The 21,626-nt window shown below is 36.6% G+C and overlaps 1 protein-coding gene across 1 annotated transcript in view; it reads right to left on the bottom strand.

Moving 5' to 3' along the window:
- Window positions 1–19,733: 19,733 nt before the first annotated feature.
- KCNN2_4 (Small conductance calcium-activated potassium channel protein 2) overlaps window positions 19,734–21,626 on the bottom strand; it is a 100,318-nt gene continuing 98,425 nt past the window's right edge. The window contains exon 13 of the mRNA XM_051218116.1: window positions 19,734–20,094. Within this exon, the coding sequence (XP_051064553.1) occupies window positions 20,041–20,094 (54 nt within the window). The 3' untranslated portion in view covers window positions 19,734–20,040. The remainder of the gene's footprint in view (window positions 20,095–21,626) is intronic.

The raw sequence follows: 21,626 nt of genomic DNA, 5'->3' as shown, positions 1-21,626 counted from the left end.
ATTGATTACTAGGAATAAGGAGTTCACTTGGTATTGTTTGGCTTGTATCTTCCCATGGAAGTTTAAGACTACAATTGGTCAGTCTGTTATCGGCATATGTGCATACTGTGCGTATGCCTCGATATTGACTTAATTCACAAGCTTCTTGTAAGCAATGATGGATAGTGGCTAGCAGTGGAATCCACTTTGACGCGCGTTTCGTCCTAGTTGGGACCCATCAGCTGGATGTACATGCATCCGGAACCTGTTGATGTTCACTCTGGGACTCCAACTCAGTATCATTCGCCTCAAACGCCATCGCGTTATCCATTTAGCTACTGAGTCTTGATAGCCAGTTGCTTGTGCAATGGGGTGAATTTAAATTCACTTGGTATTGTTTTGCTTGTATCTTCCCATGGAAGTTTAAGACTGCAATTGATCAGTCTGTTATTAACATATGTACATACTGCGCGTATGGTACTGTGTTCGAGTGCCACAGTGGACATCAACTCTGAGATGTAGGTAGATCCAGCTGACGAGTCCCAAATAGGACGAAACGCTCGTCCTGGATTCCACTGCTAGCCACTACCCATCATTGCTTTCAAAAATAGGAATAAGGAGTTTTGAGGTTATTGCTCACGATCATATGTTTTCAGCCAAATAATGTTACTAGTCAAAAGAAATTGGTCAATTATTTGACTCGTATAAAGTTTCATTAGGGTTAATGGACTTAACCTCATGATTCAATTAAGATTACATAAGAAGACTGAAGGTAATAACGATAACTAAACAATATTTATTTAAATGACTGATTCAAAATGATTTGTCTTATGATAATTGGTATAAGCGAAAATGGTTGCTTATATCTTTCCATTGATGTTTAGAACTACAATTAATCAATCAATCACTTATTGTGATATATACATCTTGTACGGATTGTATCAATAGTGCCTTAATTAACAAGCATTCTAAGCATAAATAGATAGTGGCTAACAGTGGAATCCAGTTTGACGCGCGTTTTGTTCTACTTGATACTCGTCAACTTGATATACCTACTTGGTATTTGAAGCGAACGGTACTGGGTTCGAGTTAATACAGAGTGAACGTCAACAAGTCTGAGGTGCAGGTAAATCCAGCTGACGAGTCTCAAATAGAACGGAACGCGCGTCAAACTGAATTCGACTGCTAGCCACTATCCATCTTTGCTTATAATCATATAATGATGTATTGAAACAAAAAAAGATAACTTGTTGAAATATCTAGATAGTAGGGGAGGGGCAGGTATCCCAGATATTTAAGCAGGTTGCTCAGTGCGTATAAAGCCTCAATAGAAGAAAACAATCTGCATATATATATATATAATAGTAATTTAATAGTTGAGTTCATACGTCAATTAAAGCTAGACGATCATGGAAAACCTGAAAGCACTGGATGGCCGTTCCGTCCTATTGTGGAAATTCTTAGTAAGCACCCACAATCCCGCCCCGCGAGACTCAAACCCAGGAGCTATCGGTCTCGAGCACGAACGCTTGACCACTTGACCAATGAGCTGGTCATCAATCAATCCATGAAATTGAGCCATCATTGTCTTCAGTGATTTACTATTTCACAACAAACTCGGTTAAACTCCACTAGTCACTGCTTCTTACCAGAACTCCAAGAAATACCTCATGAAGCCAGAATTCTATATTGTACCAAAAAGATAATATTGAATAAAGCCATTGATAATAATAATAATAATAATTAGTAAGCATATAATGATTTTGTGAATACTACCTCAATTTAATAGTTGAGTTCATGAGCCAATTGAGGTTGTTCCTATCTACGATCCCACCTGGTGCACTGTTGAGGAGTCTTACACTAGAACGAAACAACCATTCAGTGCTTCCAGATTTTTCATGTAAGTCTACTTTCAATTGCTTTATCTTCTCAACTATGAAATGAGATACTCATGAAAAAGAAGTTTTAAAAATACATTTCAGTTGCTTTGATGAAACAAAACCAAATAGAATAAAATATCATCAAATAATGTATATTACTGATTAGTCATGGTTTTGCAATGTATTTAAGTAGTAATAGTAGTAAAGATGTCGTAAATTAGTTCAATGTTTAATAATCAGTTCTTTTTTTTTCTTTTTTTCTGGATAATCAATTTATTGTATTATACTACTAAGTGTAGAAAATCTCTATTTTGATAGTAACTACCATGCCACAAAAATAAAAGAAAAGAAATGAAAACCCCATGGTATTACATCATTCGATTGTTAGATTGTTAACAATTAAAATTAGTACAATCAAGTGATTCTATGAAATGAGTTCTTGAAATCGATTGTTTATCGTTAACTAATAGAAGCTTAAAATTGATTGAAACATAGTAAATACGTAATGAATGTCGGGGGGGTAGCAGTGGGTTTGTGGAGATTGTAGTAATTGTAATAGTTGAATTCATGAATGAATCTAAGCTTAACTTGAAAGCTCAGTTTGTATGCGTGACTGTAGGTCATGGATACGAGTTCTACATTCAGGATGATGAATGCGTACTGTTGAGAAGTTCAATATTAGGATAAAACAGCTCTGTCTAGTGCTTACAGGTTTTCAGTAATGATCTAGATTAGATTGACTCATGAATTCAACTATTACAATGTTAATATCAGAAGGGTTTTTGTGAATATTATAGTAATCTTAATGGTTGAGATCATGAGTGATTTGAAGGTAGACCACTATAGAAGACCTGGAAGCACTGGACGGCCGTTTCGTTCTATCGTAGGACTCCTCAGTAGTGCTCATCCACGATTCCACCTCACAAAATTCAAATCCAGAACCTATTGGTCTGGTGCACGAGCGCTTAATCACTAGACCAATGAGCCGACCGGCATCCAATGGTTTTAATGTCTAACATCAACCATCTACATCCACCATTGTCGTCAGTGAGTTACTATCTCACAACAGACCTGGTTGAACTTCACTGTTCGCTGCTTCTCACTAGAATTCCAAGAAATATTCATTTATTACTGTAAGCTTAATACATTTAGAGATTTACATTCACCGAACATAGTTTTTGGCACAGACTAATCACAAAAACATATGTATACTAAGATGAATGCTTTCTAGTGGTGTACATCAACGATTACACAAAGAGAATGAAACAATGATTTTCTTGTCCAACAACTGACAAGATATATATGCCCAACTGTGGTGATAGTGAACCAACATAAAACTCTACTATGACTGAATTATGTTGAACCTACCTGTCATTTATTGATTGTAGCTATTGTGCAGTATATAGATTCCTCATCCAGTGCAGCGTACATTTGTGGCTGAACACTCTTAACATATCTTGAACGGAGATAAAAGATTAGTTGATTGCTTCTTCATTTCTCTCAGCATTTCAACTGATGACATTCTTCAATGTAAATAAAAAAAATAGCGTACAGTCAAACTCGGGATGCATCATCATTTACCTTACTACGAATCTGTTCGGTAGATCTACCTTAATCCTTGTATTACTAACCAAATTAACACTCAAAGCTTATGTTTATCTCCTTATCCACAAATCAGTCACCGATTAAGACAGTAATTTCAGATAGTCACTCTATTAATTAACAGATACGATATTTACTTCAAGTTAATTCGTTGTTGATGTTTACGAACAATATTCAATTACCCCCTCTGGAACAAGTCTACGTTACCAAGTGTATTATCGAATTAAACTAGAGTTAAACAAGAGTTGTCAGTCATTAGTAGATCATACTGTCTAATCCTTAGAGCATAGTAAATCTTCTCAAGCAGATAATAGTTACAGACTAAATATTTACAATTTATATTAATAATGAAGGGCTTCTGAACAGTTAAAGCAAATGGTCGCCTATCAATTTAATCCATAGAGTTATAATTGTAATCATTAGGCTTTAGTCTGAGGTAAAATGTCAGGAAATCTAGTGTATATTCATTCGGTGCTCACCATAGAGACATGGGTATTTGTCCACTCAGTAACATTCCGAAGGTACAAGGATCTTTTTCAACTGTATAGTTACTGACGTTTGCTTCATGGTAAGTGATATTCATCTACGATCTTCTCACACACAAGCTTCATTGACTGTTTGCGTGAAAAGACTGCTAGTGAGAAAGGCAGTTTAATAATTAAATCTAATCGACCATATATATATATATATATATATATATATATATATATATATATACCCGTTAACATAAACATTTGTCTACCTTTTAGAAAACACGGCCAACATTAGTGTATATCTCATCCTTTGGGAATGAAAACGATCTCTTAACCATTACCGGCTCAGTAGTCTAGAGGTTAAGCGTTCACGTGAGAGACTGAAAACCCTGGGTTCGAATCTTGTGGGATGGGATAGTGGATGAGCACTGCTGAGGAGTTCCACAATAGGAAGAAACGGCCGTCCAGTGCTTCCAGGTTTTCAATAGTGGTCTAACATAAATCAATTCATGATCTCAATCAAAAACCTAATAATTTCCAAAACCCTATACGGATCGTAACTAATCATATCCATTTGTCACTTTGACCGATTTCCCGTTTAACCAACAGATTGACTAATGGATTATTACGATTGAAAATGCTTTTCCTACCTTATTACAGAAACATGTATATGGGTGAACTGTCAATCATTAAACAATATCATAAGACTTTACCCTAGAAAGATGATTGTTATTGATTAAAAGGTTAAAAAAACAGTTATCGTTTTAGGTTATATTTTAACCCCTAACAATCTCTCAGTTAACATACATTTAAACCCAATCAAGCCTTCAAACAGCTACCAGTTGTTCAAGTTATAATTTTAAAAAGAAGACAGATAATTGTATGGTATGTGCCAATGATATCGATAGATATAAGTAGTGTGTGTATCATCAATCAAAAGTGAAATGTCTAGTGGTAGAAGGTTAAGAAGATGGAAGAGAAGAGAACGAGAACAGAGAATGCTTGGTGTGAAAACGAAGGAATAGTCAAGTCTGAGATGATTGATTGGCATTTTCCAAATGGAGCATTTACTGTATGGCTCTTGGATATTACTAAGATGTTCTGTAATTTTATGTTCTAATACATTCGATTGTTATCACAGAAGGAACCTGGAAGTTAAGCATAATATGATTACTAGATTAACAGTTTAGGGGTTGTGGAGATTATTAAGTTGTTGATTGAGATAATGGACCGATTGATGTTAGACCACCTTTGGAAACCTGGAAGTACTGGACGGCCGTTTCTTCCTATTGTGGGACTCCTCAGCAGTGCGTATCCACAATCCCGCTCGCGGGTTTCGAACACAGGGCCTTCGGTCGTTCCCATTTGTGTTCTCGTTCACTACAACTGTAACAAATGCTATTTGAAGTTCATTGACATATTCAGGTTTGAATCAAGTTCGAAAGTTAATTGATAATATGATATTTACATTGACCGATCCCTGATAGGAAGTCAAGTGTTTCATTCTTATTTGATCAATTGAATTCCATTGATCACATCCTCACTTACTTACTTAATCCTGTTACCCCTCATAAATGAGGATAGGCTGTCTATCAGCACTCTTCATCGAACTCTGTTCTCAACAATTCTTTCCGGTTGTTGCTTTTCATCCTTTTCATATCTGCTTCCGTTTCCCGACGTAGTTTGTTCTTTAGCCTTCCTCTTTTCCATTCCCCTTCAGCATTCCAAGTTAGCGCTTGCTCCGTGATGAAATTTAATGATTTCCAGTGTCTTTCCTCAATTTTCTCATAAACTGTGAGCTGGTTTGTTCTCTTTCACAGTAGGCTGTTACTAATGGTATCCGGCCAACGGACATTGAGTATCTTGCGTAAACTATTGTTTAGAAATACTTGTACCTTTTTGATGATGTGATAATTCTACAAGTTTCAGCTCGATTCATTAGAACTGTGTTGACATTTGTATTGAGGATTCACACTTTGATAGTGATTGACAGGCTATTGTTTTGAGTTCCATATGTTCTTCAACAATCTAACATCAATCGGTTCATGATTTCAATCAAAAACTTAACAATCTCCACAACCCCTAAACTGATAATCTAATAATCATATTATACTTAACTTCCAAGTTCCTTCTGTGATAAGTCATTATATTGATTTTAAACTATATATTCAAAATTTTATTGATTATGAGATGGTGGAAAAGATTTGTAGCTCAGGTTGATGATTTTGATGGAGTTTTGTTCTTTGAGTTGGATGGTTTGGTCATGGAGCTTTCATTGTTCTTCTGAGTGACATCATTAGCATAAACTTCAGGTAGAATTCTGTATTCCGGTAGAAGCTTTTACTGATGGTATCGTCCAGAAGAACGATGAAAGCTCCACGACCAAACCATCCAGCTAAGAGAACAAAACTCCATCAAAAATTAATTGGTAAGTAATATTTTGTTACTATTTTAGTCAGAATTGTACGGTTGATTTCATTTTTGTTGTACTCTCTGGACTTACGTCTTTTTCTCTTAATGGAGAATAGGACGCCGACCAGCATTCTCCAACTCCCTATGTCATGGGTCTTCCTTTCTAGTTCTATCCTATTCTTGTTCATTCTTCTCATATCTGTCACCATTTCTGGACGTAATGTGTTCTTTGGTCTTCCTCTTCTCCTTTGGTTTTGACGATTCCATGTGAGGGCCTGCTTTGTGACACAGTTGGGTGCTTCCCTCAATGTGTGTCCTATACACTTCCAGCACTTCTTCCTGATTTCTTTATCCCCTGGAGTTTGGTTTGTTCTCTCCCATAGTAGGTTGTTGCTAATAGGGTCTGGCCAACGGATCAGAAGTATTTTGCGTAGACAGCTGTTAATAAACACTTGTATCTTCGGGATTATGGCTTTCGTAGTTCTCCGAGTTTCCACCCCAAACAGTAGAACTTCTTGATACTTGTATTAAAACCTTGATGTACTCTCTGAACTGAATGGTTCAATTCTAAAGATTTTGTTGTTGTTTTAATCATAATGTGGAGGTAAACTGTTTATTTACTCCGCAAGAGTCGAATACACACTTACTGATGATTATGTGTATGAGCGGTTATTTTCAAAAGTTTCTTGTATTCCTGTTCTTTATATTTCAGTAGATTTTTAACTGATATCATGAACTGTGATAAGTATAAGACCACTATTGAAAAGTTGGTAACATCTGAAGGTCTTTTCATCCTTGTAAAGAATTCTTCAGCAATGTACATCCACGATTCTTCACGTTGAAACTTAACCTGTAGTTTGCTGAACTGTCATCCAACAGTGTTAATGTTTAGCTTCAAACGGTTTACGATATTGAGTGTTCATCGTGCATTGTCTGTGGTAGGTAACTGCATCATATTGTAGCGTGGCGTCGAGTTGAGGTTAACTATGAACACCGCTACCAAGGAACACGTGCCAAGTAAATCAGAAGGCGAAGGTTGAACGTAACCAAATAAATCCATAAAATCTCCGAGAAGCCAAATATCAGAAGACAGTTAATGGACCAAATCGAGATATATTCACTGGCGATCTCGTGGCATCGAAAGGATACCGAGATCGTGCCAGGATAGAAGCTTGGCTACAGAACGTAACCGAATTCGCGCGAAGTTACAATCAAAGTGTGTGAATAAGAATGGAAGCACAAAATAGCTGTCATTAGCACAGTCAAACAAAAGCACATTAAAACAAACACTGGTACACTTGGTTATAATAATAATTGTTTTTATTAAACCAGTCGTGTTCTCGTGATAAATGTGAGTCACTACAATATCCATCACGGTTGAGCTCTAATGTTCATGGCTTCAATCTATAACTTGGACGCAGTTACCCATCGATGACAATTGAAGACGGTTGCGCAATACAGGAGATTGATTTCTTTACATTCCTTCGGTTCATAGTTAAAATTTCTGTTAACCAGACTTCTCATCCAAAACATGAATAACATTTTGTCACTTTGCTTGATTGGTAGCCTACTTTTGTGCATACCTAGATAAAGGAGATTTGATTATTCAGTTGGCAGTATTTAGGACTGCATTTACTTAATTTCTAGAGCTTAGATCCAACGGTGTTAATGCATAACTTAAACCAATCTACTTTATTGCCCAACCGTCCTCAATTGTCATCTATAAGTAACTGCTTGATGGTCATAGTTTGAAGCCATGACCATTGGAGTTCAACCGTTTTTGGGTGTGATGCAGTTACCTACCAAAGACAATGCACGATGAACACTCAGTATCGTGAACCGTTTGAAGTTACACATTAACATTGTTGAATGACGGTTCAGCGAAGTACAGGTTAAGTGTCCACGTGACGAATCGTGTACGCACACTGCTGAAGAGTCCTATACTGAGATGGAACGACCCTCCGGTGTTTCCAGGACTTGAACCCAGCGCCTCCAACCTCGCGTGCGAAAGCGTAACCTATAGACCACTGAGCTGGCCGACATCCAATGATGTTAATGTCTAACTTCAAAGAATTCACAATCTTGCATGACTGTCTTCTATATTCTTCGGTAGGTAACTGCCTCACGCCCGACACGGTTGAACTTCACTTGTCATAGATTCACACTAGTCTTGACAATGTAATTTTTTTTATAATAGGTGATTTATCTACGGTTTACATAGGTTTATCATCATTGGAGACTAAGTATGCCAAATTAATGATCATTGAATAACTTGACAGAAATGACTGAATTTTAAGAAATCTGAATCCATCAATAATTGCTGGTTAGAAACAAGGTTATTTGAATCTACAAAATTTGGAATGTAATCACAGAAGTTGTCTTTTGTGTTTGTGTGTGTGTGTGGGTTTCAATCATTCATCATGTTACATAACCTTTGTTTTATTCATATGGAATACTTTTGATATATGAAATGTATTAATTAGTTGATGAATAGATTTTACTAACTAATTAATTAGTGATTGTTTGCTTTTGTTGGAAGAACGATACTTTTCAACAAAGGGTGTAGAAAGTGTTCAAGTTTATTAACACTTATTCCATTTTGATGACGATTGTGATAGTTCCCGAAGTTTCAGCTTCATACAGGGGAACTGTTTAGATGTTCGTATGAAAGATTCTGACTTTAATGTTGGTTGACGGACAGTTGTCTTTTGAAAATTGTCTTTACTTTGCCAACCTTCGCCCTTATATCTGCATCAAATTCTCCTTGTTCATCGATGATATTACTCAGATACGTGAAACTTTTCACTTCTCTTAGAGTTTCTCCATCTGCGTGTTCTATTTGAGGGTGTTGATTTTTCCCTTGTATGTGTTGAGATCTACTGATGCAGAGACTGTTGCTACACCGATCGACTTCATCTTCATTTCTTGCTGTGTATGGGATAGAAGAGATATGTCGTCTGTGAAGTTCAAGCCGTCAAGTTGTATCCAACCCGTCTATTTTATTCCGTGCTTCCAGTCAGATATAGGGGTCTTCTTAATCTAGTAGACCAATAGTGGAAAGAGGAAGAAGGAGAGTAACAGCCCTGTCTGACACTGGTCCTCACTTGAAATGCATCAGTCAGCTGTATCCCATACATGACGTTGCAGGGTAGTCCGTCGTATGAATTTCGTATAAAATTGACGATCTTCTCAGATACGCCTTTTTGTCGAAGAAGTTTCCACGATGCTCAAGTATCCACATTGTCAAATCAAGGAAATTAATGTATAGTGACGAATTCGATTCAATTGTTTGTTCATCGATGATCCGTAGTGTCATGATTCGGTCTATGTATGATCAATCCTTACGGAATTCAGCCTGTTGATCTCAAAGTTGGGTGTCTACTAAGTTCTATATATGGTTCAGCAATACTCTGTTGATTGACCGTAATTAAAATGTCTTCCATTTCCTCGCTATATCTTTAACATGAATTATATTAACTTCTAAATGTCCATGTCAGGGTTGAGGCCAAAACACGTCTGTAGCTTTTTTTCCTGGAATTATTTTCCATATCTTCTTTGTGTTACAAACACGAAAAGCTGGTACTTGACATAGGATATTTTAGTTTGCACTACACAAAGAAGAAGACAACACCGGTAACAGTGATAGTATTTATTTACCTTGAAGAAAATGCTACAACCCTTGAATACAAATACACTTGTATTATCAGCTATAATGACACCTAATAAACAGTTAACGAATATTATGTCAACATATCAAATATCATATCATTCGACTAAATGCAAAAAATGATCATTAGTTTGGGGTATTTGTAGAAATAGTAGTATTTTCACAGTTGAAACGACTGGTCGATCTGAGCGCGATCACCAGTGAAGATCTGGAAGCATTGGACCACGGTTTAGTCGTGGTATGGGTTTTATTCAGCAATGCGCACCCATGACATAGCACGTAGGAGCCGAAGTCAGGAAATTCGGTTTGATGTGCGAACGCCATTGAACAGACATCCACCGGTGTTGTTGTGTACGCTACTTATGTCGCGATAAGTAGTATATAATGATAACCAGACGCAAACAGAACTCCACTAGTCATGGTTTCTCATTAAAGTTCTAGTGGTCTCATACTAAGACTAAACACGTGTCCAGTGCTTTCAGATTTTGGATAGCGGTCTGGCCTAAATCGATTCGTAGTTTTAACGGTGAAAAGTAGTTATTACACATAATTACTTCAAAACACTCACTGCCTGTTGCACTGAACAAAAGTGACACTAAATTAATGAAACGAATATTTTGTTTAAAAAATGTTACATATATGAATTCAAAGATATACTGGGACTCTCTATCCTAAAATCTACCAATCCGTGTTTTTTATGCTATCCTAGTTTTAAACCTTCATTTGACCCATTAATAGTTGTGTTATCTTTTATAACCCGTAAATTGCAAGTCACTAACTATAAACCTATAACTTATATACATATTGTTATGTAATCATTTGGATTTTATGGTTCGAGGAATACAAGTAATATAGATGGACCTAGTTGGTCTTTCTGATTTTTTGGATTAGTAGTTTAAAGAAAGATGAATTTCTTATGTGTATAGTTAATCGTTTGTGTCACTAACAGATTTTATTTTCATAGCGTAGGCAATATTATAACAATGATAAGTTCTACATTCTTGAAATAACTTATACAGCGGAGAAAAAAAAAGGTAGAACAAATAAATCTGCTTTATTAAAAAAAGGTATTTCTGTGTTTGTTAAAGAAATCCAGTAAATTCTTGGAAAAAAGCCGAAAAAAATCTCTGAAAATACTGAGAAACATCTTATCCAATCAGTATTCAATAGAAATGTGACCAGAAAGGTCATATGTCATGTTTCTGATCGGATGATTATCTATACCGCTTTTATGTTTAGTAGAGTTCCAGAAATCTTCGGAAGCCCAATATCATCTAAAATACCATAAATACACTATATTTTCTGCATATAAATGAACCTCTGAAGTAAAGCGTTTCTTCCGTATTTCACACCTTTTCTTCAAATGGTTCAATGGTTGTAGACGGAATAAAAGAAGCTCTTCCGTATTGGGCTTCCGTGTGTATTAGCAGTGGATGACCAATACCTCCAGTCAGGAATCTAGGTATATTAATGATAAAGGAGGAAAAGGAAATCGGTAAATCATTACTTACTTACGCCTGTTACTCACTGTGGAGGATCATAGGCTAACCACGAGAACTCTCTATCCAACTCTATCCTGGGCGATCCTCTCCAGCTCTTTACAGTTGTTATTCATCTTTTCATATCCGTATTTATTTCCCGACTTAACGTTTTCTTTGCCCTTCTTCTTCGCTTCCATTCAGGGTTCAAAGTTAAGGCTTAACTCGTGATGCAATTTGATGATTTGCGTAATTTATGTCCCATCTACTTCCATTGTCTTTTCCTAATTTCCTCTTTAGCTGGAAGCTGGTTTGTTCTCTCTCACAGTAGGCTGTTGTTGATGGTATCCCACCAACGATGATCGAGTATCTTTCTTAGACAACTATTTAAAAATACTTGTTCCTTCTCGATGATGGTTGTATTAGTTCTCCAATTTTCAGTTCTGGATAGTAGGACTGTCTTGACGTTCGTATCGAAGATTGTGACTTTGATATTGGCTTGTATACAGATGTTTTGAGTTCCATATTTTCTTTAATTGTGGGAATGCGGCCCTTGCTTTGCCAATCCTCACCTTTACGTCTGCATCAGATCCTCCTTGTTCATCGATGATTGTTAGATCCATTGAAGCGTCCAAGTAATCCGATTGAGATACGCGCAAAACCGAAGTTTCCAAAACAACAATTTGTCTACAATAGCGGTTCTTTATTGAATATAATACACAAAATTTAGTTGCAAACCTCAACTTGTGAGGTGTCTGGGGCGTTTAAACGCGTCCTTCAAGTATGAAAATCAAAAGGCTTCCTGTAAAAGTAACATAAAGAGTAATTATAGCATACGACAGTACAAAGGACAGCTGATAGCTGTGTCTAAATTTGATAACAGTTTATGAACAACCGAAACCCGAACCAAGAGCAAACAATATGGAAACTGTTGCGTTTAAACTAATGCGCGAAACTGTGGACAACCGCTACAGTGATTAAGATACAGTAATTATAATGATAAATACAATGATAAGTACAATAAACGTTATAAGTATATGTGAACATTTCAGTACAACTTGTGTTACAACGTAAGTTTGAAAATTGTTGGTAATACAACTGCATACTGAATGTAAATAAGTAGTATAAGACAATATACAAAAGAGTAGGAAGGGAACGAGTAGGAACAATGTAAGACAAACTTAACAATGATTCTTCCCAGGTGCGTGACGGATTCCACCACTCCAAGAGTTTCTCCATCATATGTGATTAGGTTGCTCTTCTCTGTGTTGATAAGGTCTTTCGTCAAACTGGCCGAAAATGCGCTTCAGTGGTACCAGTGCAAGGTTCGCTCGTGTTCAAGTTGTTGTGTAAAATCTAGCATGGGGGACGAAGAGATTAGGAAATCGAATCTGTCATTCATCCAGAAGACTTGTCAATATTTTATACTTGAATTCCTTTCGGCCTACTATAAAAAATGCTGTAGTCAAGACACTATTTTACAAAGTTGTGAAGATGCCACAGGTATTTTCAGTTTAACAACTCTTTAACCAGTAACACCTTCAACAATGAATCGTACCCGCCTAGTGAAATCAAACGTCAGAAGCGAAGAAGTTCGAATGTATATTTGATAGACTATCAATATATCAGGAATCGACTGATCTAAACTGGCAAGCGATTGCAGGGAATGTTGGACACGGTGTTCCCTCTCGTGATCTGGTACGGATGCATAACCGAGCGCCTTCAGCTAGATGCGTCCATCAAAACTAATGTGGTCAGCATCCAATGTCAAAGACTTATAGGGCTATTTATTTTGAGGATTTCTTTACCGCTACTGATCTCTCCCCTTTTAATGGGGTATTGATGGCCATAAGACATGGCCAGTCAGAAGTTTAAACCCAGTGAGTGCATCGTTGGTAAACACTCTTCTAATAGCTTGCTATGTTGGTCAGTGTCTGATCGTCTTTTCTTACCATAAGAGGTCATGTGATACACTACAATAATAAAGAAACAAGGTTGAATTGAAATTTTGGTATATGAAAGTGAATATCGAATCACATTTTTACATGCGTCAAGACACAAAGTGGGCTCATTGACAAATACAGATAAACAGAAGACAACATTTTTATATCCAATAGAAAACATATAATCATGTTTACAACTGTAATTATGATGTAATGTACTTACTTACTTACTTACATCTGTTACCCCTTGCTGAAGAGCATAAGTCTTCAACCAGCATCCTACATAGAACTCTATCCTCACCAATCTTTTCTAGTTGACATTCATCCTTTTCATGTTTGCTTCCAATTCTCGACGTAGTGTGTTCTTCGGCTTTCCTATTTTCCGTTTCCTTTCAGGATTTCAAGTAGACGCTTGTCTCATGATGTAGTTTGATGATATCCTCAATGAATATCCTATCCATTTTCAATGTCTTTTCCTAATTTCGTCTTCAGATGATATAATGTAACATGATAAAACTTTTTATTCGTGATCATATTCTAGACAATAGGTTGATATCTATTACCTTCACTATCCGAGCTGTTACCATTGAACTATTTGAATCTTGAATGAACGCTTAAATTAGTGGTTATATTAGATAGAATTAGACAAGGATAACATTTATCAATCAGTGTTAATATCTCAGTTATACTAGAAGTATAACAAACCCCTAAACGCTGTCTTAGCAATAAGGTTTCAGATTGTGAAACAGTGTAGTGTAATTTCAATTCCACTAGGGATCATTAACTTGCACACGGTTGTAGGTACGCATCACTGATGAATGTCCATTACCAATAAATCCACTTCTTTACAAAGTTTTCTATCGATTACCTTCAACTACTGAACACACCCCTCTCTGTTTCAATTGAAATTTGAGGTTAAATTTGATCAAAAATTGATCTGTTAACAGACCACATCTATGATCTGTGTGTTTAACAGCAGACTTGAGGGGTTCAGAACAGATTTCCGACTTTAAATAGTATTCAATAAAGTTTCATCTTTATCCAATGTTATGATACATGGTTATCGTACGATCAACATGCTTGAACTACTTCTATTCTTGGCAATACTATAATCTATGGACGACCTATGAACAAAACTAAAATGACCTTGATAAATATTAGCTAGTCATAAAACGGTACGTATAGAGTAAAACAAAAGTTTTTAGGGTTAGAAAGAGGTTCTAAGGTTCTGAAATCGTAATACATACGCTAGAGGAAATCATCCATATGACTCCATAATAGTTGACCACTGGAGCCATGATAAGGTAGCAAAAACTGTTTCAGCCTCGACCACATAGCTTCACTATTGCTCGTGTGCACTCCGATTGTTGGGTTCAGAAAATTCCACTTGTGGATGACGACATGATGCATATAACTATGTCTATGTAGGCATCGGTACGCTCTCTAATCACCCATTTTACTATTGCTTTTATTATCGAGTTCGCAACAATTATCATGATTTGCCTTGATTTCAATCTGGATTGAGAGGCAAAAAGTCCCTCCATTATGAAATTAGGGATTGAAAGCACCGAACGACAGGTCCGTCCTATTGTGGAACTTCTCAGTAGTGCGCATCCATGATCCCATTCGCGGGAATCGAACCCAGAACATTCGGTTTCGCGCGTGAACGCTTAGTCTGTAGAGCTGGTCGGCATCTGACAGTGTAAATGTATAACTCCAACCAATCCACGAAATTGCGCCACCGTCCACCATTGTTTTCAGTGAGTAACTGCATCACAACAGACACAGTTGAATTCCACTAGTCACACAATCTCACTAGAACTCCAGGAAAAATCTCATAGAGCCAGTCACTAGTGAGCACATGATGATTATTATCAGAAAGGTTTAGTGGAGATTGTAGTAATTTAATAGTTAATATTCACTTGGTATTGTTGAATTAAATATTCCCATTGATGTTCACAAGCATTATAACCAAACACAGGTAGTGGCTAGCAGTGGAATCCAGTTTGACGCGCGTTTCGTCCGATTTGGAACTCGTCAGCTGGATGTACCTGCATCTCAGAATTGTTGATGTTCACTCAGGACCCGAAACCAGTACCATTCACTTCAAATGTCATCGTGTTCTCTATGGGTCCCAAATAGGACAGAACATGCGTTGTGGATTCCACTGCTAACCACTTTCCATCTTTGCTTTTAATATATAATAGTCAAGCTTTAGTCGACTCATGAATTCATCTATTAAATTACTACGAGCTGCACAAAACCCTCCTTTTTCAAAATAAAAATTCACTTGAAAAATCATAAATCTAACGTTCATTTGATGAACATATTCAATGTATTACTATATCTTGGAAAATGGTTAGGAATGAAATGGAATAAGCCTGGTTTCGTCCTATTTAATACTTATCAGTGAAATATGTTGGATTCTTCATCTAGATGACATTTGATATCACCTTAGTCAACTATGATTGATTTGACTTACGGGGTTGGTGTGTGTTAATGTCTCAACTCAATGACTTCGTATGCAAACGCTTGTTAATTACACAGAATTACCTTCATCAGATCACTAATCAGAAGACAAGAATCAGATTTCTCTAATGAACGGGAACACAAGATCTCCCCCCTTCCAGCCAAACAAGTTGGTGAGGTCTAGTAGGTCCTTCTGGAGAGAAACTGGCCACATCGAAGTACGGCACAACTACCGGGAGTAGAATAGCTGTTTTCGCAACCATTTGGTTTTTGCCCCGTGAGGAGCAACCCCGCACATTATATACATCTTTTTTGTCAATTTTTTGTCGTTTTCCATCCAAGAGTAATTGTGCTGTGTTTCTTTGTGGAGTTCTTAATCTATTTGAGGATATTGGTCGAGTGAGTGATTAGTTCGATCTCTACCACCCGGGTTACCGCTCACGTTAGTTCATGAGTCATTCGTCCCACTGTCCAGGAGGCACGACGTGGATGTGTGAGTCGGATTTTGCCTCCCATTAAAATCTGAGAACCATACAATAAATACTTCATTTCCAAGACGTCAGTCAATCATCTCAGATTTCACTGTTCCTTTATTTCCACACCAGTTGACCTAAACGGCCAATCATTATACAACCCTACTTATTTCAGAAATCGATAGTTCTTGTCTTTCTTGATTCACTATTATTTTTAACAGATTTGATTTAAAAGAACAATTAAATAGTTTTGTCACACACTGCGACTTGACACAATAATACCCATAGATATGCGATATTATATACAGGATAATCGACTGATCACAATAAGATGGTGTTTGGAAGTAATCAACAGGAAACCCTGGACCTAGGTTTCATGCTACTTGGCACTCGTCAGTAAGGTGTACATGTAATATTGAGGGAACTGATGTTCCCTGATAGATTCGATCCCGTATCACCCAGCCTCACATTCAGAGACAATACTGATCACAACAGTAGATAATTCAACCACCATACTCATAATGTTCTATGCGAATACACAATATCAGACCAAAAGTTGAGAACTAGACAATAAATTAGGCCTTGTGATTAGAAAGGTTTTTCGACATTTACGTTGACACATATATGTTCAATGATCACATTATGATTTGAATTGGTTGAATATACACTGAGAACCAAAAAATATTGGACAGTTGTTTTCTCCTTGTATGAGACTATTGAACAGTGTACATGTACGATCTACAGTAATAGTTATAGTCATGTTCTCTAGTGACCACTTCTGTAGTGTTATTCCTGAACTACAAATGAGGATTACTATTTAATATAGTTCGACAATGTTAGCAGTGTGTCATTTACCATCAATATTATTGAAAGATGATTGAGTATTATAGAGAACTAAGTAAGGTTGGACATAACGGCTCTCTACCAGAATTAAAGATTCTGAGTTTCATCTTCGGTAGGGCTTTCGATTCACACTTCTGAGTAGTCATATATCAGGAAAGATTCACTGTTCACTGTTTGTTGGTTTTAAGTCTTCTGAAAAACTAAGTAGGGATTTGTGTTCACTTATTTCAAAGTTATGGTTGACCTTTGAGAGACAATAAAGTGACCTTGAAGATGTCCACCTAGAAACTAGGACTAAATGAGGATCATAAACCATTATGAGAAATCCTAATTATGATTTACGGTTTATGGTTAAGGTTAGGAATTGGATTTAGTTTTTTCATCACAAACTGATACCAGCTATGACGCCAAAAAGCTACTAAGCCAAATGGATGAATGGATTTCGCTCCAAAACCCAAGATTCGTTACCTTATAGTCCGTCCGTAAATGATAGTCTTTCTGTGTTTAAATTAATATCATAAAGAGGTCGATGTTAGACCACCACTGAACAACAGTTTCATCATAGTATGGAACTCCTCAGCACTGCACATCCAAGAAGTATTCGGTAGAAGTGTTCTTCATATTATCTTTTTATGATATTATCATCTTGTTGTATTCCAGTTATTTTTGCACGAAACATGGACAATACGATAATAAATCAGCAATTTGTAATGTGCTACTGACAAATTATAAGTAGTACACCTTTGTTTCTTAAAATGTAAGTGGAAAAAATCTTAGATCCCTTTCAATGAGTTTTTGTATTCAAGAGTATACAGTAATTCTGAAATGAATTACAAGCATCCTTTCATAAAATGAGCCTACTCTATCCCGACTTTTTCACTAGTGTTATGTTAGTAAAGATCCTGTGAATAAATCTGATACATTCACTTGGTATTGTTTACTTGAATATTCCCATTGATGTGTTAGGACTATAATTGATCAGTCTTGTATTGGCGTATGTTCATCCTCTGTGTATTGCCTCGATATTGACCTAATTTACAAAAATTATAAGCAAAGATGGATAGTGGCTAGTAGTGGAATCCAGTTTGACGAGAGTTTCATCCTATTTGGGACTCGTCAGATGACTGTACCTGCATGTCAGAATTGTTAATGTTCACTCCAGGATTCGAATAATGTATCGCTCATTTCAAATACCATTGTGTTATACACTTAGACAATGAATGCTGATAGCTACGTGCTTGTGTAATGGGCTGAAACTCAAATTCATTTTGTATTGTTTGTCTGAATCTTCTTATTGATGTTTAGGCCTGTAATTGATGGGAAGTTTCAAGTAAACAGTACCACGTGAATTTAAACTGCACCCAATCGCACAAGCAAGTGGTTATCAGGACTCAGTAACTAAATGAATAACGCGATGGAATTTGAAATCAACAATACTGGATAGGAGTCCTAAAGTGAATATCAACTTTGAGATGTAGGTACGTCCAACCAACGTGTCCTAAAATAGGACGAAACGCGCGTCCTAAATTCCATTTCTAACCACTATCCATCTGTGCCTGTTCCGTTATTTTCTGTTTGATACACAACAAGTCTTTGAATATATGTCTAATAGTCAATGATTTGCAATGGTTACAACTAGCTTGGTGTTTTTGTCATTGTACCTTTCAATTAGTTACAACTTTCTCAGTAATTTTGTTTGAGCTGACAATCACAGTATCATTAATGTACTATCGTCCTGATGGTGTATACATGTCTATGTCTTTTTGATGGAAGTGTTTAAGGTCATTTAAGTCCTACTCACTGCCTTCTTGCGCAATGGATGTTGTTTATGAAATTGAGAGAACGAAAAACGAATGTCCGGCACGAGCTTTAACCAGGTTGCTGGGTACGGAGGATCCACCTAGAGGAGTCGGAAAACCCTCATTCCAAACCAGTGGTGTACATGGGCTCCAGAATTCTGAAGGAAAAAATGGCGTATGGATCAATTATTGTTCACCGACCACCTTGGGACTAAATCTCCTGACGTTGCTCCACTGCCTTGTAGATAAGACCTTTAAGTCGAAGATTCCGGGTGTGACCCCTAAGAAAACGACCTGCTTCAGTTTGGGAACCCGGTTAGTATCCTAACTCACACACAAATCAAGTGACTTGTGTGGCACATATGTAGTCGGTGCTCCTTTGTACCAATATTTTTCATGTTCAAATAAATAAATAAACGAGGTCATGAAAGGATAAATTGACCTGTCCAGCAGTTAGAACAAGTTATGTGTGGACTTAACAATAGTAATCGACACTACAGAACACTCCCAAGACAAATTACCATCCAAAAAAACGAGCAAGTTTCCTTCCTCCCTCCCTTCCACCCTTATTGAAAACTCACAAATGCATCACATACTTCGCCTGAAGCCTCTCTAGGGCTACTGTCGGTCCCAAGCCCTGATAAAGGAGGAGGGTTAAGCGTGGGGCTAGTGACCCCATCCCGTAGAATAATAACTCTCTAAACAAAACGCCAAATGTATCACATATATACTTGTATATTTATATTGCAAAAAAAACAAAAATAAAATAGAGAAATCATTCATTCAATCATTCATTTGTAACTAAGTTATACAGTGAAATACAATGGAAAACATTGTGAAAAGTTATATATATGCCAATACATTTACAAGTAAGTAAGTAGGTAAGTAGGGTAGGTAAGGTAGGTAAGCAAGTTAATATACATTTATGAATAGAACATTGTATTCGCATTATTTCTTATAAAATTACATTCAAATGGTAAGTAACTCTTTATGTTATTGTTGAGATATTTCAATTATTTGGTTCATCTATTATCTACCGACCCAGAATTGATTATGTTCCGTTGTAATAATGCCTTCTAAATGTATATATACATATAGTGAGTGATTAGTAAATTATCATTCATAGATTATTTTTCTCAATCGAGATTGTGAATCGATTGATGTTAGATCACGGTTGGAAACTTGGAAGTTCATTAGTGACTAGATCTTAGATGATTTCCTAGAGTTCTAGTGAGAAGCCGAGACCAGGGGGGTTCAGTCCTGTGTCGGATAGAGACAGGTATCTACCTCATTACAATAGATGAATGGTTGCTCAGCTATTCGATGGAAGTTCAATATTAACACTACTGGATATTGGCTTAGCGATCTAGAGGTTAAAGGTACGTGCGTGTAGACCGAAGGTCTTGAGTTCAAGTCCCATGTGCGGGATCGTGGGTTCTCACTACTTACTGAGGAGTCTCATACTATGAAGAAATGGCTGTTCAGTGATTCCAGTATTTCAATGATGATCTAGCATTAATCGATTCATGATCTCAATCAAAAATGTAACAATTTCAATAATCTCATACTGATGATCATTTTTTCATGATGATCGTATGAATATCTTCATTTACAAAGAACTGTTGCTAACTCGAGAACCATTGAGAATTAGTATTTATAGGACAGTTACTTCAGTGATAGTGTTCTAGCAACATTAATTAAAGCTAGAAATACGTGCTTTAGGTATTGGATACACACTGCAGAGGAGTCCCACAATAGGACGGAACGGTCATCCATTATTTCCAAGTTTTCCATGGTGGTCTAGCTTCAAATGACTCATGATCTGAACTATTGATACTGAACTAATAGTCTAAAAGTATTCTGATTACTAGAAGTTTTGATATTTGTGTTGACACTTTCCTCGAATCGTGGATGCGCACTGCTGAGGAGTCCCATACTAGGACGAAACGGCCGTCCAGTGCTTCCAGGTTTTCAATGGTGGTCTAGCTTCCACTGACTCATGATTTCAATCTGTGAAAACTTTCCTCGAAGTTAGAACTTTAACAAGAAAGCCAATCTAAGACTATTTGCCTTAATATAATATTCGGAAATGATAATAATAATAACAATCAGTTATAACGTTCGTGAAGGATATTTACTACTACCGATTATGAAGGCTAATATATTTGAAATTATGCAGTACATTGAAATTTAGATTAAGGAGCTATAATACACTAGGGTTTTAATGAGAAGGCAATCCTATAAGTTGCCTTCGAGGAAACGATAAACCGGTCATGCGCTTTACGTGAAAAATATGAACTAACCAATGAGTTTATTTATGCCAGTGATGAATATATTTCCATCCCATGAAACCTCAAATTGTTAAATCCAAATTTAACAATATTTTTAGCGGAAGAACTTTTGCTACTTATAAGTAGTCCAAAATTGATTGTGAAAAAAGTGGCTATCTATTTTTTTTCTCATACATATCACAGCTAGATTACTTGAGCTCATTATCAGGGGGACAATAGTAAAAGTTTGCTAATCATTTTTTTGTTTTAATTTATGATTATTTGTATCATTTTATGATAGTTAGAGGTAGATAGAGGTTAGACATTGATTGGACAGT

This window comes from Schistosoma haematobium, chromosome 7 (assembly GCF_000699445.3).
Source record: "Schistosoma haematobium chromosome 7, whole genome shotgun sequence".
In the NCBI taxonomy this organism is placed as follows: domain Eukaryota; kingdom Metazoa; phylum Platyhelminthes; class Trematoda; order Strigeidida; family Schistosomatidae; genus Schistosoma; species Schistosoma haematobium.
This window is presented reverse-complemented; position numbering and strand designations above follow the sequence as displayed.